The 24874-nt window shown below is 46.2% G+C and overlaps 1 protein-coding gene, 1 long non-coding RNA gene and 1 pseudogene across 3 annotated transcripts in view; 1 reads left to right on the plus strand and 2 right to left on the minus strand.

Moving 5' to 3' along the window:
* Positions 1–320: 320 nt before the first annotated feature.
* LOC310891801 (uncharacterized protein) lies at positions 321–2714 on the minus strand (the record flags this gene model as incomplete). The annotated part of the gene is made up of 4 exons (XM_083854024.1): positions 321–562; positions 660–830; positions 1581–1646; positions 2517–2714. 4 exons carry the CDS (start codon positions 2712–2714, stop codon positions 386–388), a joined length of 612 nt encoding a protein of 203 aa, XP_083710150.1. The 3' UTR covers positions 321–385.
* A 161-nt stretch (positions 2715–2875) lies between these two features.
* Positions 2876–24874, plus strand: part of LOC310891811 — a 294710-nt gene continuing 272711 nt past the window's right edge. Inside the window, exon 1 of the long non-coding RNA XR_014577734.1 lies at positions 2876–11052. This is a non-coding gene — a long non-coding RNA (uncharacterized lncRNA). The remainder of the gene's footprint in view (positions 11053–24874) is intronic.
* The window catches only part of LOC310891814 (adhesion G-protein coupled receptor V1-like), a 75696-nt pseudogene continuing 66653 nt past the window's right edge, over positions 15832–24874 (minus strand). The window contains exons 41-49 of the transcript in view: positions 24554–24816; positions 22791–22966; positions 21825–21949; positions 20816–20982; positions 20587–20730; positions 19235–19342; positions 18496–18748; positions 17745–17867; positions 15832–17536 (exon numbers count right to left, since the gene is read on the minus strand). The product of the transcript in view is annotated as an adhesion G-protein coupled receptor V1-like (transcript). The remainder of the gene's footprint in view (positions 17537–17744; positions 17868–18495; positions 18749–19234; positions 19343–20586; positions 20731–20815; positions 20983–21824; positions 21950–22790; positions 22967–24553; positions 24817–24874) is intronic.

A 24874-nucleotide genomic window follows, 5' to 3' on the forward strand; every position in this document is an offset into this window, starting at 1 on the left:
GTGGTGCACACCAGCGTGACAGCGTCTCCAAAGAAATATTCCTTCTGTCCCTGCAGCACCCAGAGGGTCGGGGCAGGGACTGCGGCTGGGGGATAGAGAGGGAGACAGGCAGGGGGGACGGAGGTGAGGTGCAAGGAGCAGAGGCAGAAGGGACTAACTCCACGCAAAGAAAAGAAACTGGCTTTCATTTCAAGGAATACAATAAAGCACAGAGGGGACCTCGTAAAGCAGAAATGTCTCTGGGCTAGGACTCATTTTATCTCCTTGGGATTCAGCACAAGGTTGCGTCCCGCTGCGGGAAGTGATGAAAGAAAGGAGACTGCAAAAACCCTTTCCACACCCTGGGCAGCTTTGCCATGCCGGCAGAAATGTCCTTAATGTGCTTTCAAGCAATTTTATTTTTTTTTGCTGCAACTTGGTAATTTATGAAAATAGGAAATGGGGAAGGGGGGTTGAAAAGGCTAAGGGTGAAGGGTAAAACCCGTCGCTGATGCTCCTCCACAGCAGCCACTGGGAAAACACGTTTGGTCTCCACCTCCCTACCTGCCCCCAGCTGCAAACCCTACAAAAATACCATTGACCCACACCCAAAATAGGAGGAGCAGGTGTGGGAAGGAGAGGGCCGGGAAGGGGTTGGGTCTCAAGGGGTTTCCACTCACCACCAGTGTGTTGACACGAGGCAGGACCTCAACAAAGTGAGATAACGAAAAATCCCCAGCACCCAATTTCACCACTGGGTTGTTATGGGGAGGGGGAATGAGGCTGAGGGTCTCCCAGACAGTCACACCTGTGGGACCCCAAATCCAGCCGTGCCCCCAGCAGCTCAGCCCCTGTTTAAGGAGACCCCAGAGGAGTTACCTTCCTCGGAGACCATCTGGCGATGTTAAGGCCCCCCCCCCCCCCCCAGATTACTAAGACTCCCCCTCCCCAAGCCATTAAGGACCCTCCCTTTTAACCCCATTTTATCCCCCAATTTAACCCCCCCCACTTTACCCCCACCCCCCCACTTTACCCCCAGCCCCCCCATTTTAACCCCAGCCCCCCCCATTTTAACCCCCTTTAACCCCAACCCCCCCGTTTAACCCCCCCGTTTTACCCCCAACCCCCCAAATTTTCCCCCAACCCCCCCAATTTACTCCCCCTTTACCCCCAACCCCCCCCATTTTACCCCCAGCCCCCCATTTTACCCCCCCATTTTACCCCCACCCCCCCCATTTTACCCCCCCCCACTTTATCCCCAACCCCCCCCCCCACTTTACCCTCACCCCCCTTGTCCCACCCCCCCCAATTTGGGCTCCCCCATTTAACCCCCCCCCTCATTTTACACCCAACCCCCCCACTTTACCCCACCCCCCCATTTTACCCCCGGTCCCCCCCCCCAGTTTACCCCCAGCCCCCATTTAACCCCCCCATTTTACCCTCACCCCCCTAATTTGAAACCCCCAATTTACCCCTGAACCCCCCCAACTTACCCCTGAACCCCCCCAATTTACCCCCGACCTCCCCCAATCTACCCCCACCCCCCCATTTACCCCCACCCCCCCCACTTTTACCCCCCCCCATTTTTTACCCCCCCCCACCTGCGAAAATGCCACCGCCGCCTCCTCCACGCCCTCCGCCAGCATCTGTGCCAGCTCCAGCCACACCTGGAGGGGGGGGGAGGCGAAAACCCACAAATATGACCCCCCCGTGTCCCCCCCCCACCCAAAAAATCGTGTCCCCCCCCCTGGGGCGGGGGGTCCTCACCTCGATGGGGGCCGGGCGCGGCAGCGCCGCTGCTCCTCCAGGCAGGCGCGGTGCTGGGTGCCCACGGCCTCGCGCGCCGCCCGGCCCCGCAGCCGCGACACCAGGCCGAGGATCTTTGCCGGGGGGGGGGGCACGGGAATTAGGGACCCCCCCTCAAATACCCCATAGCCCCCCCCCAAAAATATCCCGTAGTTCCAGCCCCCGGGAGCTGCCACCCACCCCGACCCCGTAGGACCCACTGATATGCCCCCCCCCCATTGCCACCCCAAAACCCCCCGTTGCCCCCCCCCGTGTACCCCCAGCCCCCCCCCGTGCACCCCCCCCATCCCCATGTACCCCCCCATTTCCCCCCGGTGCACCCCCAGACCCCCCCCCATCCCATTGTACCCCCCCCATTGCCCCCCCCATGTACCTTGGGGTACGCAGGGACCCGGGACCCCCCGGGGACCCCCCCCAAGCCCCCTCCCCGAGGAATTGGGGACCCAGGACCCCTTCCAACCCCCCCCCAAGGACCCCCCCGTGTTATTAAGGACCACCCCCCCCCCCACGGGCATATTAAGGGACCCCCCCCCAAGCCATTAAGGACCCTCCCCGGGACCCCTCCCAACACCACCCCCCCCCCAATAAATTAAGGACCCCCTCCGGGCATATTAAGGACCCCCCCCCCCAAAGCCATTAAGGACCCTCCCTGAGACCCCCCCAAGCATATTAAGGACCCCCCCCGGGCCATTAAGCCCCCCCCGGGCCATTAAGCCCCCCCCCGGGCCCACCTCGGCCTCGCTCCGCCGGGGGAGGCTCTCCCGCAGCGGCCGGGCCTGGAGCTCCGGGAGGCCGAGGGCGGCCTGGGCCCGCAGCGCCGCCAGCAGCGATCGCTTCTCCCGCAGCGACCAGGCCGCGGCCCGGGGCCTCCCCGCCGGGGCCTCGGCGAAGCGGGCCGGGACCAGGCGGGGCCGGGGGGGAGGCTTCATGGCGCGGGGAGATGGCGTCAGGGCGACGAAACGGGGTGGAAACGGGGGGAGCTGGGAGGGAACGGCCCGCCGGGGGGTGCTGGGAGATGTGGTTCGGGGGGGGAGGAGAAAGGGACAGCAGGTCTACCCAAAGGCTGCTGCTGGGAGGCTTCATTAGGGGCGTAATTAGGGTTAGGGTCGGGGTTGTTTGGAGAGAGGAGGCGCAGAGTCCTGTTGTGTGTGGGGCTGTGTAAAGGCTCCCAAAGGGAGGTCAGGTCTACCCAAAGGCTTGGGTTGGGAGGCTTAATTAGGAGCGTAATTAGGGTTAGGGTCGGGGTTGTTCAGAAAGAAGGCGCAGAGTCCTGTTGCGTGTGGGGTTGAGTAAAGGCTCCCAAAGGGAGCTCAGGTCTACCCAAAGGCTTGGGTTGGGAGGCTTAATTAGGGGTGTAATTAGGGTTAGGGTTAATATCCTGGGGGGGGGGTTGGGGGGGTCCCAGGGAGGATCCTTAATGGCTTGGGGGTGTGAGAAACGCTCCGTAGCCAACAACTTGGGCTCAGGCGAGGAGCTCAGCGAAGCAGGAATTTATTCGCGATCGCAGTGGCGGGCGCCCCACGAGCAGGAGCGCGCCTCCTGGTCCCCAAACCCAGTTTACATACTGTTTGGTGCCGGGACCCTCCCCAGTTTCCCCACTGAGTGGGCAATCCAGGCTCACAATCTGTCTGATGCTTCCCAGACAATGCCTGGCCTTCAGTTGCCAGCCTGTTTTTGGGATGGCAATGTTTTCTCCCCTTGTCTGCCTTGACTTAACACAGCGATTTCCACCTGATCGCTCTAAGGAGGCTGGGTGTCTGCATTTTAGGAGGTCACCTGCTGAGCTTTCTTATCACTGTAAGCACATCTCAATACCCCATTCCTTCCTTCTGTACCATGTAACACTGCAAAAACAACATTTCTATTCCCACAACTCCCCCCTTTTCTCTTTTTATAATTTGTTGATTTTTGCAAAATTTTTTTCTCTAAGGTGTAATTTGGTAGATGTCTTCCTCTTCTTCACTTTCTTTGCTTTCCATTTCCTCTAATATCATTATCTTATCTGAGCAGGGTGGTGGATCCACGGTCATTTGTTTCGAAAGTGCAGTTTCAATTAACCGTTGGACAAGTCCCCTTACACAGGGGATAATGCAACAACCAACGGCTGTCAAAACTCCTGCTACGACAATCAAGGACGTAAATACGGACACTACCATCCCTTTCCATTTACCAAACCAAGATTCCAACCATCCTGTGATGGAAGGGTCTGCTCCTGAGTTTTCTGCCAATTCACTGGCAAGGGTGGTAAGCCCTTGCAATGCTCTAGTTCCTGTGCCATCCGGGGCAGCATTGTTAGGGATAAAAGTACAACAACGGCTGCCCAGCATCACGCACACACCACCTTTCTCCGCAAGCATCATACCTAATGCTATTCTGTTTTCCCAAGCCATTTTGCTGGTGGCATCTAGTTGTTCAGCGATTCCCCTTATCGCATCTCTTGTATAGTTTATGAATCTCTGCTGATTATAATAGATATAATTAATCCAATCCACATTTTTATTAATTGTTACCCACCAGAACAGTGACTCAAACCCTGCAGCAATTTGATTCCTGGCTTTACATCAGGAACTCCTCTAGGCACCCCAATAGAATCTACGTACGCTCTATCATCAAATGATACTCCTAAGCTTCTTTTACTTCTTCTGGGTATTTGTGATGTTTCTCTTTCAAATGCCAGGGTGAAGGGTATAGCTAATTGAACAAGTGCACAAGTGCCTCCCCAGTTAGATGGCAGGATGGACCGTAAGATCTTCCCTCCGCAGTACCACCAGAGATCTGCCCTGGGGATGTCAAATCTTGAATATTTTCCCATCAAGTCCTCGGTAGCATTCAAGGTCCTCGTGCACAAGGCAAATTCTCCCAGATGCTGGTAGCACTCTGTTATAAATGACTGGGTCCCAAATAGGATTACAATCAAAGTTTACAATTTATTAAATGAATAGAGGCAAGCAAACAGCGCTGGGTGCGCCGGGAGTCTCTGCTCCACCGGGACGCACACCTGTTACGTAAGGCGGCTGGTTTTTATGCTCCTAGGCTAATACATATTCATTACTACTTCTAGAAGAGGCAGGGTTATTATAATTGGTTTCCCGAATCCGAAGTCCTCCCAGGTGCGCCTGCTTATCAGTCTCTGTTAGTTTCTCGGGGGCCGCTCGGACAGGGAGGCTCATATTCTTCCTCCTTATCTACTGGTCTCTTGGCCGGCTGTCAGAAGTTACTGCACGTCTGTGCAAAGTCAGCAGTTTTTCTCTGAAGAAATCCCTTTGTTCTCTTCTCGCCTAAACCCAGGCCTCGATGTTAACCCTTCACACCCCTTAGTGGCACGAATTGCTGGACTATTCCTTACAATTCCTCCCTTTTTTTTTTTTTTTAATATCATCAATTCGTGTCTCTTCTTCAACTTTTGTTAGTAGCAGTTGGATTTCATCAGTCAGTTCTCGGGGTGTCCATTTCTTAAGCATCATTATCGACACATCACCTTTTCTCTCCCAAAGTCATCACAAACTGGGTGCTATTTATTATCCGCCGTATCAACAACGTAAAGCAAGGTATCATACAAGGTATAAACAATAATGTCATTACACCACATAAAAATAAAAATAGCATCCTTTTAACCCATGGTCCACCGGGCAACCATGAAAAGAAATCCCAATCCATACCCTTCCAAGTTTGTACTGGGACGTGGGCTAGCTTTTTAATTTCTTTTGTTATCTGCTTAACCACTTTTCCATTATCATCAATTTGTAAACAACAATTAGAATCGTTCAGTTTTCCACACACTCCCCCTTCTTCTGCTAGTAAATAGTCTAAGACCATTCTACGTTGAAAGATAGCATTCCTCATCTGAGTGGATTGATCAGCCAGAAGATCCAAGGTCGTCGCTGTTTAATTGGTTACAACTTCGAGGATAGCTTGCGACCTAATTATTCGGTTCAAATTATAAATAGGTTCTCGGGCTCCTGATACCAACTCATTCGGGTTCCAGGTAGCTGGCCCATAATGCTGTATGATTCTTTCAGGAGGCCATTCATCCTTTCCCCATTTTTGGGCACTATCCCCGGATAAGGAAGTATCAATAGATCGTTTTACTCTGTTCAGGTCATCATATAATCTTATTCCTAAATGATTTCCTTGTGTTTGTGACAATAAAAAGAACAAGGGTCTTATGTACCCCCCATAGCATATTCCCGACCAGTTTCCAGGTAGCCTCTTGTAAGCATGTTTGCCACACACCCAATAATGTCCCTTTAGGGCCCACGTCCCGTTTGGAAAATGACCATCCCATCCATCTTTACCCTTTGGGGCGTGATAATACAGAGTGTCCTTGTTACCGAGTGGTCCTGTTACAATGTCTGCCCCGTTTGTACTCGTATATGCACGCTTCCAAGCTCCCACGTTGGGTTTCCACTTACAGTCACAATTCAGTTCTCTTTGGCGACCTGTCATATTATAAGCCTTTTTCGCCGTCCAATCTTGAGAGTGTGGGAAGCGCCTTCAGTCATGGGGTTGGGCCCGCTTTCAGAGCTTGTGTTACCATTCAGCCCTTCAGGGTGATCCAGCTCCTGGAAAAACTAATCACAATTTTATTATGGGTTTAAAAGGTTCTCATGTTATTTTTCTCAGGACAAACTGATCTTGGTGTGGGAGAAGTCCGGTCGAGGCACTCTCACTCGGCGGTCAATACCCATAGGGGTTGCCTCCCTCGGTAGACCATACACGCCGCAGTGGAGGGTCCTACCCCGGTCTTGCCTTCTCCCTTTCCTCCCTTCAGCCTTGTCCTCTTTATCCAGTGCCCTTAATTCATGCAGAACCTCATTGCTGGGATATCAGTTCCTCTTTAGTCTCAGTTTCAGTTCCCCAGGAGTGGACTCAACCCTCCAGGCTTCGGTAGTTATTGGTCCTTTTATTCTGGATGCGTGGGTCCAACCCCTTCTTGCTGTTCTCACAGCTGTTTCAGTAGTAAGTAAAACAAGGTACAGTCCCTCCCATCGGGGGTTCAATGATTCTTCTCTCCAGGTTTTTATTAAGACCTTGTCTCCTGGTTGTATTTTATGAATAGCAAATCCTAAAGGTGGTGTCTGAGTCATCATCCCAATTTCTCTTATCTCCTGTAATCTCCTTCCAATGGTAATTATGTATTTCTGGATACTATGATCCTCAACTACATTGTTCCCTAGGGGCATCCCTTGAGAATAAGGCATACCATATAACATTTCATACGATGATAATCCAGTCTCACTGTGTGGTTTAGTTCTTATGTTTAAAAGTGCCAATGGTAAGCATTTCGTCCAGGGCAGCTGTGTCTCGATCATTAAATTAGCCAATTGTTGTTTTATTGTTTGATTCATCCTTTCTACTTTCCCTGAGCTTTGTGGGTGCCACGGAGTGTGGTATTCCCACTGAATACCTTTCAAGGGGTACATCCTTCAAATCTTTGTGGCTGGCGTATGTTCGATTATTTGCACACAACTGTGTTCCAACGGTCCTTCTTCTGGAACGGTTCCTAGAAATACTGCTGGATATAACAGGTTAGTCGTTTTCAAGGTTATGTCATCTTGTTAAGTTAGGATTGCCTGATATTTCACCATCCAGCTGGGTGATAACCAGTGCCCCCCCCCCCCTTTGTTCCAAAACGGTTGTTACCATATGTGGTCCAAAAACTTCAATACGTTTTCCCATTTGAAGGCAAATAATTTTCTACTATCTTTATCAAGAGGTATGCAAAAGAAGGCATCCTTTAAATCTATCACGGTAAACCATTTATATTTCCCTTTCACAGATGTTAACAATGTGTAAGGATTAGCTACTACCGGGTGAATATCCTTTGTTATTTCATTTATTGCTCTAAGATCTTGTACAAATCTATACTCGCCATTCGGCTTCTTTACTGGAAAAATTGGAGTATTGTATTCCGATTTACATTCTTCCAGAATCTGATATTTGAGAAATTTGTCAATAATTTTCACCATTCCTGTGCCTAGCTTCTATCTTAAGTGGATATTGTTTGATTCAAACAGGTTTGGCTCCTTCCTTTAATTCCACCTTTACCAGTTGTGCCAGTTTCGACTTCCCTGGTACATCTGTTTCCTGTACTGTTGCTATAACTGCATTTTCTACTTCTCTTGGAATATTAACAAAGGGTTTATCTTTGATCATTAGGATTTGGCCTACTTTGGACTCAGGTACCTTCATTATTAATTCTCCATTCTCAAAGGTTATTGTTGCATCTAATTTGGCTAATAGATCCCGTCCAAAGAGTGGCATCGGGCATTCTGGTACATACTAAAATTTATGGGTTAGTTCCTCACCCCCAAAACGCAAATCAAGGGGTCGTAAGAATGACCATTCTTCCTCTTTCCCTGTGGCTCCAATTATTGTAGTTGTCTTAGTTCCTAATCGTCCTTTTAAACTATTTAACACTGAATATGTTGCTCCTATTACATTTACAGCCTAATTAACACAGAGAAAGAAGCTCCCATAACCAACAAAAAATTCAAGCCTCTGTCTTCGTTTCCTAGCTTTATTTCAACTAGTGGACCTGCTAGGGTAGATGCCCCAGGTCCCCATCATTCCTGACTGTTGTTTGTCCTGCAGCCTAAGACAATTTCTTTCTGATATCAGGGGCTGATTGCCCTGGAAAGAGGTTAGCCAGTTGCCTCTCTCTTTTTTTTTTTTTTTTTTTTTTAAGCCAGGTCCATTTTTTTTTTTTTCATTGCATTTCAAAGTTGGTCCAGAAATTCAAAAATTCCGTAAATTCCATAGGGGTTTCTTTTGGACCTTGTTGGAACAGATTCTCAATTCCCAATAGCCAATTTAACCAGATTTTAGTATTTACATAATTTCCGGGGTGATTAGGGTCTCAGTGAGGGGGTCGGTCAGGGGAATGCAATCGTTGAAAGTTCCCTGAGCGGTCCCATTGGCAATCTGAGCTCACACAGGAACTCAGGTTGTTTCAAGAGTTAGCTGCTTTTCTGTTTCCACGACAACTCTCTCGGACCCATCACGGTTCCCCTGCCCCAGAGGGCTCACACCGTGATTTTGAGATCTCAGCCTCGGGCTGAGACGGAACTATTAACATTCCTACATCCTCCTTCCCTGCTCATTCAACTTCAAACAGCTCTGTTAAATACTACATGCCACACAACCTTTAACACCTTCAACAATCCTTTTAACGCTTCCTTTATCTTTCTCCAGCCCGTACTTTTCTAACGCCAACACCAAAGGCTCAGTCAGGGGCCAACTTAATTCCAAACCTTTTCCCTCCAACATGCTGAAACAACATATCACTATACAACATTTCATCCTATTTTCCTTCTCTCCTCAAAAACATTAATTGCAAGACACTGTTATAGTCGATTGATCCATAAAGTGGCCATTTAGTTTATATAGTGGCCACCATTGATTGCAATACTTAGTGAAAGTCCTCTTGCTTTCTGTGCCCCCATTTCTAACAATATCCTTCCAATGTGCCAATATGCACCCAAGGAGGCTTTTTTTTTTTTTTTTTTTAGGACGTCTTTTTTTTTTTTTTTTTTGGATTTTCCCCTTTTCCTTGATTTCCCATTCCCTTTTATTTATTTATATTACTTACTGTACCTTGTTTCAATTTCCACGCAAACCTTTTTATTGCAGGTTTTTACTATCTTTTCCTAATCTTCTTCCCAAATGTCCCAATTCTCTGGGATTAAACTCTTCTTTCCACATACAAACTTTACTATTTCAGATTATTAATGAGCCCCATTCCAATCATAAATCCGCAGGACTTCGGAAAAACACCTGAAGCACTCAGCCTTTGGTCTTCTAGACAAACAATACCACCTTTTCCACAAAATTTACATTTCAATAAGACCGAATTTCAAGCCAAATGCTAGTTTTTCTCATGCACTTTGTTAGTAAGCCTACACAAAACAAGGAATCACTCCTGTGTATCCGTCAAGATGGGGGTTTAAAAAGGTATTGAGGCCTAAATAAATTCGCTCTCCCCCTTCTTACCAAATTCCCAGGGCTCAGGCCCGAACCACCAAAGAAGTGACTCTCCATTCTACCACTTTGATAATCAGTCAGCCCCTCTCCCCCGATACTTGGGAAACTGACCGAACACCACCGCGAATATACCCAAACTTTTAAACTGTTACTTAGATAATGCTCCCACCTTCCTCCTTGACACAGTCAAAACACTTAAGAACAAAACAGGATTACAAGATGCACCGCCGGGGGTGGATTGTTAGGATACAGAGGTGGTAGGTTATCCAATGACTCCCATTCATCATCTTTTTCTTTTTCCTTTTTTTTTATTTTTTATTTTTTTGTTCTCTTCTTCGTCAAACTTCTCGTCTGCTTTTAGTGTAAATATTGAGGCTGGAAAAGGACGTGAGATCCTGATCCATAATCCTGCATAATCACTTTCCTCCTGGCTAAAAGGTTCCTTTGAATTAACATGTATATTTAAGGCCTGGCAAACCCAGTCTTCAAAGGATCCGAAAACGGGCCAAAAGACATGTGGTCTTAAAGGCTCCTTTGGCCATTCTGTCATACAATACTGAACCATTTTTAATTTACTTTTTCCCTTTTCTGGGGCCCCTATCGTTCCAATTTCTAATCATTATCCCTAATGGACTTTCTGGTGGTATGTCTGGTAATTTGCTCCCTTTTCTCTGGTCCCGGGTCTTCAATTTTGTCTGACCCATCTAGGAATTTTACTGTGGCAATTCCTACAGCCCTTGGTTGCCTTAGTGAGAGTGTCTTGCAGGGGGTTTAGGACCTATCACCCACCCACGAATCCTATAGGAATCGCTTCGGTCCTTCACCGGCCAAGTCCCTCGCGGGAGATTGGAACCGCGGTTAGAAGACCTCCACAATCGCTTCGGAACTACGTTCCGTCTCAGTCACACTCTCACACACACAGGCAACCGAATCCCACCCAACCGAACGGTATACGCCTTAAATACTTACGACTCCGTCGTCTTCGTTCGGATCTTCGCGCGCAGAATTACGGGCAAAATATAGTGCTGCAGCCGGCAAAGGGAGCTCATAAAAAAATCTAAATCTTTGCTTGCCCTTATTCAGGTTCAAGATGGCATTAGCCCTGACCTGACTCGAACAGGAGCCACCAAATGGTGGGGGCGCCCCTCCTAGATCAAGTCAGAATTCAGGAACCAAGACCATCCCGGACGAGCCCCCAATTGTTATAAATGACTGAGTCCCAAATAGGATTACAATCAAAGTTTACAATTTATTAAATGAATAGAGGCAAGCAAACAGCGCTGGGTGCGCCGGGAGTCTCTGCTCCACCAGGACGCACACCTGTTACGTAAGGCGGCTGGTTTTTATGCTCCTAGGCTAATACATATTCATTACTACTTCTAGAAGAGGCAGGGTTATTATAATTGGTTTCCCGAATCCGAAGTCCTCCCAGGTGCGCCTGCTTATCAGTCTCTGTTAGTTTCTCGGGGGCCGCTCGGACAGGGAGGCTCATATTCTTCCTCCTTATCTAGTGGTCTCTTGGCCGGCTGTCAGAAGTTACTGCACATTCGTGCAAAGTCAGCAGTTTTTCTCCGAAGAAATCCCTTTGTTCTCTTCTCGCCTAAACCCAGGCCTCAATGTTAACCCTTCAAAACCCCTTAGTGGCACGAATTGCTGGACCATTTCTTACAAGGGAGTATCCATTTTCCCTCAGGCTTCGTGGCTCCCGATTCCTTAAAGAAATCTCTCTTAAAAACTTTTTAGTTCTTTCTTAGTTTTCAACAATTCCCTGAATCCTCTCTGGATTTATTCTCAGTTTTCCCTCAGACATTAGATGCCTTAAATACCTGACTTCTCTTTCTACGTATTGTAATTTATTTTTCAATGCTCCCAAGCCCTGCTTTCCCAGAAAGTTGAATAGCTTGTTAGTAGCTTCCTTCACAACTGTTTTCTCCTGTCCTGACAATAAACGATCATACACGTTTTGTAACAGAAATTCCTCCTTGGGAGGTTGGAATTGCTCCAAAATCTGTTCTAGAACTTTGCCCAAATTAGTCGGTGGCCCTGTAAACCCCTGAGGTAAAAATTCCATATGTATTGTTGCTTCCGTCCCCGCTTCAGAGTCTTTCCAGTCAGAGGTGAAGATATCTTTGCTCTCAGGGCCTGAGAGCACTCCATTAATACCACTGTTATTCCAGTCTACCAATTTACTATTTGAATGCCCAATTTCATCATCAAATCCCTTCCCAACAAGTTAGTCCCTGCCTTGGGTACATACAATAATTGCCCAGAGATCATTTTATCCCCTAGTCTCAGCTTGGTACCCCCCAAAGGTGGCACTGTTACCCCAGCCCCTTCTACCCCCATCACTCGTTAGGGTTTCATTAGTTAATTTAATCCCTGATACTTTACAGGCCAGCAATGACCTAGCTGCCCCTGTGTATTGTGTTTGATGGCGAGGTTCGGGAGGGGGCTGCAGTGGCAGCCCCCACGAGGAGAATCCAGAAACCGCCCCGTGGCAGATAAGGGACAATTTCACCCGGCCCCAGAGGGGCCCACCGCTGCCCAGAGCCAAGCCATGAGCAACACAGTCCGTGCCTCTGTGAGAGCACATCCACGAAAACGAACAAACAAACAAAAACCTGCTGCTCAACAGCAGCTGGGAGAGCGAGGAGCGAGAAACCTCCCCGCAGACACCAAAGTCAGCACAGACGGAGGGGGTGGAGGCGCTCCAGGCGCCGGAGCCGAAGCCCCCTGCGGCCTGTGGAGAGGCCCCTGGTGGAGCAGGCTGCCCCCCCCGTCCCCCCCTTCTCGATACTTGGGAAACTGACCAAACACCACAGCAAATATACCAAAACCTCTAGACTGTTACTTAGATAGTGCCTACACCCTCTTTCCCTGCTCCTTCAACTTTCCCAACTCATTCAAAAAACAGCTCTGTCAAACATTACATACCACACCTTTAACACCTTCCATAACCCTTTTTAACGCTTCTTGTCTTTCTCCAGCCTGTACTTTCACCAAAGTCTCAGTCATTAGCCAACTTAATTCCATACCTTCCTTCTTCCACTCCGGATATTCCTACCTGAAGTGGCCAGCCTGCCCACACTTAAAACATCCCATCAAAGCCTGTCCCTGCTAAGATTCAGGCCACAACACGGGTAGCTTTCCTTGCCTGCCATTCCTTCATCTCTCTTCCTCTCTTTTCCATCCTGGCCCTGACTCCCCCTGAAGATTTTCTTCCTCTTTCTCCAACCCTCTGCCTGACTACCTGCTACGCTGTCATGTAATGGGGGGCAGACAATGGGACGGAGGGCAACAGGGGACAATTTGGGGGTTACGGGGGGGGGGAAGCCCCTCTCTGGGGGCCAAACGCCCCGGGGGGGGCCCCCGCACCCCAAGGCCCCCCCCCCAAATCCCCCCCCCAGCGGGCGATGGGCCCCTTCGTGTTCCTGCTCTTCGGGGCGCTGCTGGGGGGCTTCGCCCTCTTCACCTTCCTACGGCTGCCCGAGACGCGGGGGCGCCCCTTCAGCGAGGGGGGGGGCGGCCCCCCCGGGACCCCCCCCCTGCTGCTGCTGCCGGGGGGGGGCGGCGAGGACAAGGCCAGCACCGAGCTGCGGCGCCTGGGGGAGGGGGGCGGCGACGAGGAGCCCGACTGAGGGCGCCCCCCCCCGAAAAAAAAGGGGGGGGCAAGTGAGAGGCCCCCCCCAAAAGAAATCGGGAGGGGGGTCCTCAGATAGGCCCCCCCCAAAATAAAGAGAGGGGGGTCCCAACTGAGGCCCCCCCACCATAAAAATCTTGAGGGGGGGAACCCAATGAACACGCCTTCCCCCCCAAAATATGGAGGGGAGGGGCCCCAAATGAGACCCCCCCGAAAATCTGAGGGGGGGGCCTCAAGACCCCCCCCCCATAAAATATTTAAGGGGGGGCCCCAAATGACCCCCACCCCCCTGAAAATATGGAAAGGGGACACCAAATGAGCGCCCCCCAGTAAGGGGGGGGGGGGCTCAAATGAGACCCCCCCAAAAAACAGAATTTAGGGAAATCCCCACCCCCAAAAACAAACAAACAAAAAAAATAAAAACAAAATTTGGGGAAACGGCCCCAACATTTGGGGAAACGGCCCCAAAATCCGGGGAAACGGCCCCAAAATCCGGGGAAACGGCCCCAAAATCCGGGGAAATGCCCCCAAAAAGCTGCTGCTTGTGACGCAAAGGGGGGGGGGGGGCACGGGGACACCCCCTTAAAAAGAAAAACAAAAACTTTTGGGGGGAAATCGCCCAAAACCTGCACTTTGTTACCCACGTTTGAGACCCCCCCCCCACCGAAACCCCCCAAATTTGGGGAAATCCCCCCAAAAGTCCCAAAATCGGGGGAAATTCCCCCAAAACCCGCCGCTTCTTGCGATTCCTTTTGGGACCCCCCCCCCCCCCCCAGCAAAACCCCCAAATTTGGGGAATTTCCCCCAAAACTTGTGGTGTGCCTGTAGGATTCCCCCCCCCAGACCCCAAATTTTGGGTGAAAATCCCCCCCAAAATCCCTCCCCGTGAGGTCACTTTTAGGACCCCCCCCCCAAAAGACCCCCAAATTTGGGGGGGAATCCCCCAAAGCTGCTATTTGTGCCCCCCCCCCCATTTTGGGGTGAAATCCCCCCGAAGCTGCTGCTGGGACCCCTCAAAACCCCAAATTTGGGGAAAACTCCCCCAAACCCATTTGTGACCCCAGTTACCCCCCCCCAAAAAAAACAACCCTTATTTTGGGGAGAAATCCCCCAAAACCCGCAGTTTTGCCCCCCCCCCCCCTTAAAATTTAGAGGAAAATCCCCTAAAAAAATACATTTCTTACCCCTGCGCCCCCCCCGACCCCAAATTTTGGGGGAAATCCCCTAAATCCCGCTGTTTGGGACTCCCCCCCACACCCAAACGATTTGGGGGGGGCATTTTGGGACCCCCCTTTACCTAAAACACCCTGGGGGGGGCATTTTGGGGTCCCCACCCCCACCCTGAATGATTTGGGGGGGGGCATTTTGGGGACCCCCCCTTACCTTTAGGGCCTTGGGGGGGGGGCATTGTAGGGCCCCTCCCACCCCAAATGATTTGGGGGGGGATTTTGAGGACCCCCCCCCCCCCCTAAATCATTGGGGGCAGATTTTTGGGACCCCCACCCCCACCCTAAATAATTTGGGGGGGGGGGGCATTTTGGGGTCCCCCCCCCACCCAAGTGCCTCGTTCTCCCGGGGGGGCCCCCCCACTTCTGCCCCCCCCCCGCCTGTACATAAACACCGCTCCCTCCTGGACCCCACCGTGGTTTTTTTTGGGGTGGGGGGGCCCCGAAAACAGCCCCCACCCCCCCAAAAATTTGGGGGGGGGCACAGACGAGGCGGGGGGGGGCGCTGCCCTCCTTGTGCCCCCCCCCCCCCGTGGTGGTGGTGGGATCACTTGGGGGAGGCACAAAAGGGGGGGGGATTTGGGGGGGGGGGGCACAACAGATGGGACCGAAGGCGAAGGTGATCCAGGCTCCCAGATGGGTTCCAGGACTGAAGCTCTGGGAGATGGCCTGGGTAAGTTGTGGCTTTTGACTTCCTTTGAGAGCTGCCAGCTCAAAGCCCAAACGTCAGCCAGGCATCTCTGCAGGTGGGAGGGTATAGACCGGCACGTGTGTGTGCCCTGTCAAGGCACGAGCCCTGGTATGCTCTCCTACTGAGCTATTGATGTAGATGGCGCTGGGACAGAAACTTCTCACGGGGCTTTGGTTGCAGAAGTGTCCCCAGGGAGGGCTTTGCCAGACCCTCGGCTGCTTCCTGCGCTGGAGCCCAGCTGGTATCCCAGGGGTGGGAAGTCATTTCACTGACTTCACAAACGAAGCCCTGGTCCTCCAAATTGCACTGGTGCCAAAGTTAACTTCCTACTTTCTGTTCAGGTCCTCTAACAGCGAAGGACAATGCTGAAATAAGAAAATCTTCCCCAACATCCCCTGACATCATAGAGGAGATCATAAAGGAGTTAGAGGAGGCAGCACATGGTGGGTATATTTCACTCTGTCCGCCATAAGACTTGGGAAGCTGAGGTTCTAAATCCATGTGTGGACACATCGTAACCTGCACAGCAGGAAGGGATGGATCAGAGCGGAGACACTCAATTTCACACCTGGCAGGCACTGGTGAGCCTCAGAGAAGGCCGAGAGCCTCTGCTGCCGCTTGTGGGTCACGCCGTGTCCCAGGGGCAGCTGCTAGCCCAGCACTACCATAAGTGGTCCGAGCTGTTCCGTGCAAACATTGGTATCCAGCCAGCAGCAAAGGGCTTCTGCTGAACTTGTGTTCAGCTCCCGCACAGCGCTGCTTGCAGCTGGGCGAGTTCAAGGCAGGAGGCACAGCCCAAGCAGTCCTTGCTGTCTCATTTGCCGGGAGACACATGTCACTGCAGGGGAAAAGCACCCTTGGCGCTTACCTCAGTTTCAGCTGATTTAGCTGTCCAATTCTAGTTGGGTTTCAAATGACTTGGCTGTGCTTCTCCTCTTGTTTGGGGACTGTGGGCTCTTCCCTGATGCCCACGACTGTGCCCACAACATGGTTCAAGAGCTTGCGGCTCAGCCTGATGTGTGTGACTCTTGCCCTTCCCATGGGATGGAGTCAGCATGATGGGATGGACATGCTTCTCAGAAGGGCTGTTCCTGCCTCTGAACTGGATGCAGCTTTTTTCTGTCCTCTTTGAAGGCACGAATTGAGCAACATCTTGCAGTGTGCCAAAAATGCACTATGTGCGATGTGAACAAGAAGATCTCCTGCAATCTCCTGGTCTCGCAGCAGGCCAGATTTTGCTGTCTGTGCTGGTAGACTGCCAGGAGTCGAACACTTAGATTTTTCTTTGTGAATGACATGTTGTGTCCTGGTTCCAGTTAGGACAGAGTTAAGTAGCTCATAGTAGCTGGTAGGGTGCTATGTTTTGGATTAGGATGAGAAGAGCGCTGATAACATGCTGATGTTTTAATTGTTGCAGAGCAGTGTTTACACCAGGCCAAGGACTTTTCGGCTTCTCGCTCTGTCCTGCCAGCGAGCAGGCTGGGGGTGCAGCAGGAGCTGGGAGGGGACAGACCCAGGACAGCTGACCCAAACTGGCCAAAGGGGTATTCCATACCATCTGACGTCATGCTAAACAATATATAGGGGTGGCTGGTCGGGGTGGGGGGCCGGCTGTTCGGGGATAGGCTGGGCATCGGTCAGCGGGTGGTGAGCAATTGCATTGTGCATCACTTGTTTCGTACACATTATTATTATTAATACTATTATCAGTATTATTATTGTTATTTTTTTCCTGTCTTAATAAACTGTCTCTATCTCAACTCACAGGCTTCACTTTCCCGTTTCTCTCCCCCATCCCACGGAGGGAGGGGGGAGGGTGAGCGAACGGCTGTGTGGTGTTTAGCTGCCGGCTGGGTTAAACCACAACAAGCACTAATGAAATAGGCCACCATACAACGAAACATAACAGTCTCCGCTATCACAAATGAGTATCACAGAAAAAGAAACGCAAGGTGTCTCAGACAAGTTATATAAACAAAAAAGCCTACCTAGGTATAAAATCTGACTGGTTGGAAATAGTGGTCAGTTCATAGATCTGTGAGCTGGAGTTAACGGACAAAGCAATCAAGCTCTTGCTGATGTTCAGAGACCTTGCAGTAACTGAAGTGATATGATCTGCATATGGGGCTTCCAGCATTATAGAGAATTGGTTCGCTTCAGAGTTCCAAGCATACAGTGTTGTTATATCCTTACCAGCTAGGAGGACATGGACTACATGGAGCAAAGAGGAAGAGAATATTTTTTTAGTCATATATTTAAAAGTTACTGTCTTAATGCCAGAAGTGCACTTTGCAGAACACTGATTACACTGACTTTTAAGGTCTGATAAATACATATGAAAAAATAAAGACATGCATTTCTGAAATTCCAGCATTATATACTAGGATTTGAAAAAAAAAAAATCTCATTTAAGTCTTACCTAAACCTGAAGGAGGCATGAAGACATGGATATTTCTTACATCATGGACTGGAAGAGATTGGAAGTGTCAAAAAGTAGACTGCCCTGTCTCCCAGACAAAAATTTCAGAAGAATTTCCAGAGTCTACCAAGGAACAAAATGACAAAACTCACATTATTTTGCTGCCTTTTAGTTAAATCACACACTGGTGGCCATTCAAAAGCCAGAGTCTGGCAGCTTTAATTATGAAGTGACACTGATTGTATTATTTTCCTTATTATTTGGTGCATAACTTCGATGCAAGAACATTAAGACTGACATTAGACAACATCTAATTGCAAAGAAACCTGTGGACTGCAACAAAAACTTTTTAGTAGCCATAGAGACAAAATGACATATAAAATGTCAACCTTGTAATAAAATACACGTATACTTTGCTGACTAGTGATCTGTGTGTGGCACAAAGCTCAGAAAAGCTTAGAAAGAGTGTGATAAGCAGGTAGATTAAATAGAGTTATTATTTCCCATTGTTACTGGGAAAGCATTTCATTTGTTTTGTAAGTATTTGAGAACAAGCACAAGGCTTTTATTTTCTGAGAGAAAAAGTAGAGATTACTTTCATAAAATACTTACTAGGGTTAAATGCTTATTGAGTACTGTCACCCCCGCAGTGATTCCAATAGCTTTCTAAACTCCTTTACCACAAAGGCCTTTGCTATCAAACAAGCCATTGTATACTCAGCAAACTCATTCTTTGTTTTCTGCTAAATACCTTTTGCAATAATTACAAAGACATCAGATCCAGAAATCCAGGACTCCATATGTTTTATTTCCTTTGCTGGTACTTGATGAAGCTTCCTAAACTCGTTGTTCAACCACTGATACAAGAGAATGTTTTGGCTGGTATTTGACAAAGAAACTAACAGGTACGTAAAGCCTCCTCTAGGAAACAGGGCTATGTCCACAACTCCATAAAGTGGAAGCTGATGATGCAGAACAAATATGTCTTTATTCCACTGGAAAACCTGTGGAAATACAAAAATCTTTTCTTTATATATTCATAATTAGCACCGAGAGAACTAAAACTAAATGACATGCCAAAAAAAATGGGAAGATTTATGGTGAACTGAATTCCTATATTCTTAGGTGGACTGTACTTTAAAGTAGAAGCCCACTGGTAAGTAATTGGTAATTAACCCTACTGCAAGAAGCTGTGCCTGCTCTTCAGAGGAACAGGTTTATATTCAGAAGCTACTTCTTTGTTTACATGCTACATTTCAAAACTGAAATAACAGTAGCAATAAAAACAAACCAGATGTAAATTATACACTCAGGTAGAGAGTATTTATACATCCAAACAAGTCTGGAATTTTAACTGTTATAAATTTCCAATAGAAACAAAAATAATATGTCAGAAATACATGCTTATAGATTTACTTCCTTTCATTATCCTTTCAGAAATAAGCAAACTACCCACATTAAAGCCAGAGAAGACTGAAGAATATTCAAACCTGGATGGAACTGGAACTGTTTGTGTGACTCACAATAATCAAATAGTCTTCTTCCTCCACTGCAAAATGTTTCACACGTCTGGTATCCAGAACAGAAAGAGTCTGTATCTGCAAGGGAAATATGAGGGTGACTATGTTTATCTACATATGTATATAAACAAATACATTTTATATTACATTGTATATAGTGAGAAAAAGTACGCATAGAATGTTAAGAATTCCAAAATTATGTATAAAACTATACATGAAATAGCTTTTAAAACTTTATATTTTATATATATATATATATATATATATAAGCAACTAATTTACAGAATTAACATAACTTATCATACATTTTCCAGAAAATGTTCTATGACTTGATTGCTTGAGAATTTCTTCCCCCACTTCCAAGCAGAGCTACAGGCTGGGAGATGAGTGGTTGGAAAGCTGCCTGGCCGAGAGGGACCTGGGAGTATTGGTTGATAGTCGGCTGAATATGAGCCAGCAGTGTGCCCAGGTGGCCAAGAAGGCCAACAGCATCCTGGCCTGTATAAGAAGCAGCGTGGCCAGCAGGGCTAGGGAAGTGATTGTGCCCCTGTACTCGGCTCTGGTGAGGCCACACCTCGAGTACTGTGTTCAGCTTTGGGCCCCTTGCTACAGGAAGGACATGGACGTGCTCGAGCGAGTCCAGAGAAAGGCAACGAAGCTGGTGAGGGGTCTGGAGAACAAGTCTTATGAGGAGCGGCTGGGAGCTGGGGTTGTTCAGCCTGGAGAAGAGGAGGCTCAGGGGCGACCTTATCGCACTCTACAGGTACCTTAAAGGAGGCTGTAGAGAGGTGGGGGTTGGTCTGTTCTCCCACGTGCCTGGTGACAGGACAAGGGGGAATGGGCTAAAGTTGCGCCAGGGGAGGTTTAGGTTGGATGTTAGGAAAAACTTCTTTACCGAAAGGGTTGTTAGGCATTGGAATGGGCTGCCCAGGGAAGTGGTTGAGTCACCATCCCTGGAGGTCTTTAAGAGACGTTTAGATGTTCAGCTTAGTGATATGGTTTAGTGAAGGACTTGTTAATGTTAGGTCAGAGGTTGGACTAGGTGATTTTGGAGGTCTCTTCCTACCTAGACAATTCTGTGATTCTGTGATTCCCAGGTAATCCTCCCTGCACCCTCAAATGTAAATATATAAAAAATACAAACAATGTAAACAACTAACTATGACAAACTTACATCACTGAAGTTATGTAGTATTTTAGGACACAAAACTAACTCTTGTCACACAGAGTGCTTTTTTCTAAAACATGGCCAGACTGGAGGACCTCCCTTGGTCCTTGCCAACCCGTACTATTTTAAGATTTTAAAATTAAAATCGATTTACCCACAACAATCTGTGTCCAGCCATGAATGCATACACACTGTTGTTAGAAGCTCCCTGTGTGGCTCCTCCATGAGTAACCACAAGGTAGGAAGAGGCTCCAATTTGGAAAGACACACAACTTGTAGGATTCCACATACTGAAATTCTGCAAGAAGAATAAAAAAAAAGTAAGATTGTGACTTAAATTCCTTATTAACTAGCATGTCTGGTGTTCAAAAACAAACATTTACCTCAACAGGAACAAATACTCCTTTCCACTGGTAGACAGTAGAAAACAAAGCTGGAGGCATACGCAACAGAACACCGTACAGGATTTCTCTTGAGGTAAAGAAACACCAACCAGATGCTGATTCTTCCACAAAACTTTGCAAGACAGATAGGACACTGATACCACCCCCTGCAATATAGTAAAAAATAAAATAAAATAAAATAAAATAAAATAAAATAAAAACACTATTTACTATTATATTACTCTTGAGATCTTTTCTAACCCCATTCCCATTATTTACCTCCCAAAGCCAGACCTAGTATGAGAAATGATGAAGTTGTGTCTTAGTATTTGTTATAAGTGTATATAAATACATAGAAATGTTACAATGCTAAGGATATAATGAGAGTTAAGCAGTAAATGTATTTTTCATTCATTACAACTGCACATGGAAGACATATAGGCAATTTGAGTCTGACTCATAATAATTGATCTTGGAATTTAGCTAACAAGAGAATTAGCTAGATAGCAAGTAGTAAAGAAAAAAAAAAAAAAGACAAATTACAAAATGTTCATGTTTTGTTCCCCATTTACAACATGTTCATGTTTTTATTCCAAGACGGTCCCTAAGCACCGTCTTGTCAGAACTAAACTCCAGGAGCTAGACTCTTGCATGTCACATGTCATTTATACTGTGTTAGAAAGATCCTGAGTTACAAGTAGTACGGAACAAATTTTATTACACACACACAAATAAATAAATAAATAAATGGCTAGTGACAATAATGTTCATATTAGCAGCAAAGACAGAAATAGAGATTACTGAAACTGGCAGAAGTGGCTGATGACAAGGTGATTCTTAAGCAGCTAAAGTATTTTATCTACTAAATCTTACATAGGAAAATATTAACTGAATTGTGTCTGAATACTTGAATTTACATTCCCAAGCTACATCTCCTGTATGCTTGGCTACTCTCTTACTATCTCCACTTCTACAAAAGCAGTGGACATTCTCTGTAAAGTGAACGTACTGATGCCAAATGCAGTATCTGATGATGTCTCCCACTCAACGCTCACAGAAACGTTAAGCCCATTACTCCGTGAAACTTTCAAATAAGCTGTAGTGTTGGCTTCTTCAATTATGATGAAATTTGTCCTAAATGTGAGAATCATAAAAATAAGGAAAAAATTATTTTATAGTATATTCATTGCTGTAATAAAAATAAGATTTTTACTGTACAATTCCAGATGCAGAATATACAACAGAAATAAAAAGAAAATATTAATAACAGGTTTCAGTATCTGATGGACTGGTAGCTACATTAATTAGGGTTTCCCAATGATCCTTACTACAATCATGCAAAATCATAGGCAATTCAACAAAATCTTTAAACAGACTGAAATTTAAGTATATTAAATTCACGTAATAAATGTTTAGATAATATTATTATTAAATATTAATATAAATTATTAACTCTAAACATCAATGTATTAATAAAATAGCATACATACATTTTTTATTTAAATAGTAAATTTATTTAATCTGTATGGTTTCAGCTGAATGGTTTTTAAAAATGGCAGTCCATATGTGTCACTTGCTTCTGAAAAACAGCCTTCAGTGAAAGTATATTTTTTACAGGTTTAAAAATGAAAGTAAATTATAAAACGTATGACTTCCTGGACACTGATATGAGGTTTGGAACTTTTAACATGGAATACTATCAGTGGAATATGTAGGCACTAGTGAAGTATTAGTTTATAAAGAAAAATAATAATAAATAAATTGAAATTTTGGATTATGAATAGTCCTTTTTATGCATTTTTCTACTCTTTTGTTTAGCAGTAATAGTATTTCACAATACCTTTCAAAGTTACAGATTTACAAATTGGGTTGCTGAATTTCTTTAATGCGATCCATCAAAAACAAAATTGTAGAGAAATATTATCTCTTTGGAGTATGAGCAACTATCTCCTTTTTACTGATCAGTGTAAAGTACCTATTTCCAACTGTATAGATGCTGAAAAGCCCTAGTGGAGCCTGGTTTTGTAATATTGTAATCATAGTTTCCACTCTCGTGCCTAGTCTGGCTCCTCCAGTTGGATTGAACAGGGTGACAATGAAGTGCTCATCCATTTCTGGTTCTTCATCTAGTACCGCAGAAATATGCAGCGTCTGACAACAAAACAAGCATACAATGTTATTGAGACATGATAACAGATGATGACACAGCTCTATCAGAATGTGCTACCTTTTTTTTAAATTTATTTCACTATAAGGCTTTGGATAGCATAGCAGGAGAAGAGCAGCTCATGAAGCTGGAGAGGACAGAATTGAGGCAAGCTCAGACTGAGTTCAGACTGAGGTTCTAAAGCCATCCATCTAGTGGCCTCCATTGGTGCAACACTAAGATGAGCATATTCACTTTTCGTTGTTGTTGTTCTCTTTTCTTTCTTTTCTCATCCTATGATCCTCTGAAGTTTTTGATCCTAATTTCATACTTTTGTTCTCTATTTATTCCATACATTTTTGGGTAGTTTATACTCACAACACAGCTATAAGTGTAATCAGTTAAGTTGGTTTTAATTTATTTTAGTTGGCAGCTAAGCTATCTTCAGGGAAACAGGGTAATCTCACTACTGGTGCTGTCAAGAAAGAAAAGGAAAAGGAAAAAAAAAAAGCAAGAATAGTGAGAGATTTGAAATACTCTTTCCTCTCGATGCTTCTTTCCCTCTCCTACACCACTGTGGATGAAGATCAGGTCTTCTAAAGGCAATCTCAAACTAGCAAAGAGCAATCTAGAGAAAGCTAAGTGCTTCACTTTCATTTGGGGCTCACTGTCATCCTTCACACTACTCAAACAAGCAAAAAATTTCATAGGTACGCATAGCCTTGCTGTACAAAATAAAAAGTTAGTGATGATGCATTTGGAAATAATACAAAATTTACAATGTTTTATATTTCTGTTCATTTCCACAATAAACCATATTTACCAACTATATTAAGAAGGCTCCAACTTCTTATAGATCTGCTGCATTGTGATTCCAAATGCATCTAAAGGCCAGAAATTGAAAACCAGTGTTTCCAAGAAAAGTTTGTCTCAGTTTCTATCCTATTGCCTGTAATATGCTAACACTAGCTTCACCAGCTTTACTGGCAAAAATAAATAAATCGAATTGTGATTAAACCTTAGAAGAGTCAGGATTCACAAACTTAAGCTAGTTCATTTTGTAGCTGACATTCTTGTGAGGACAGTATAGAGGCAGTGAGCTTAATACTTAAGTTATTTTCCAATCCTAAGACAGACAACTGTTCTACTTTTTGTATTTGTTGCAGCACATTCTGTTTAGTTCAGACTAACTAAAATGTTAAATTACAGAATGGGATTTTTACTTTGATCTTAACTATTAGGCTTGCAAATTATCACTTTAATTTAAAGTAAGTTTGCATTTCAGCTATAGATTGACTACATAAAAAGAACTGTTCCAAAGCACACATGAACGTTATCTATAGTGTACTGTTTTCAATTTACCTCAACCCTTACAAACTAAGAAACACCTAAAGATGAGCCCATTTAATTTTCACACACTTCCACATCAGATAATAACAGGAAATCAGTCACAGCTCATGACTCAATTCACTTTATGAATGAAAGAAGTAGAAAAAATAAACAGAAGATAAAGCACAGACATTTCTGAAATCTTTCCAATATTTCCAAAAAAAAAGCTTCCTAGACTTCTCTGGTAATAACTAGCATATTACCTTGAACCTGACTCCCTCTTCGAGCACAATATATCCTTGAGAAGGGGTCAAATCCATTGTTGCCTCTGAAGAATTAATCTCACTTACAAGATACTGAACAGTCACAGCGCCAAATATTCCCTGAGGTGGTTCTCTGATAATATTCAATACTGCAACACTTTCCATCAAATGGATAGATGTTTGCTCTCTCAGAAAGAAGTGATTGCTGTTATTGAATGACAAAACTCCATGGCCATCATCATTGGCAAGTATAGTAATTGTAGCTTTTGAAAAAGAAATAATGAAAATATTCTTTGGTTAACATAGTAAAATATAAATATA

Source organism: Anser anser, assembly GCF_964211835.1.
Source record: "Anser anser genome assembly, contig: HAP1_SCAFFOLD_100, whole genome shotgun sequence".
NCBI classification, from domain to species: Eukaryota; Metazoa; Chordata; class Aves; order Anseriformes; family Anatidae; genus Anser; species Anser anser.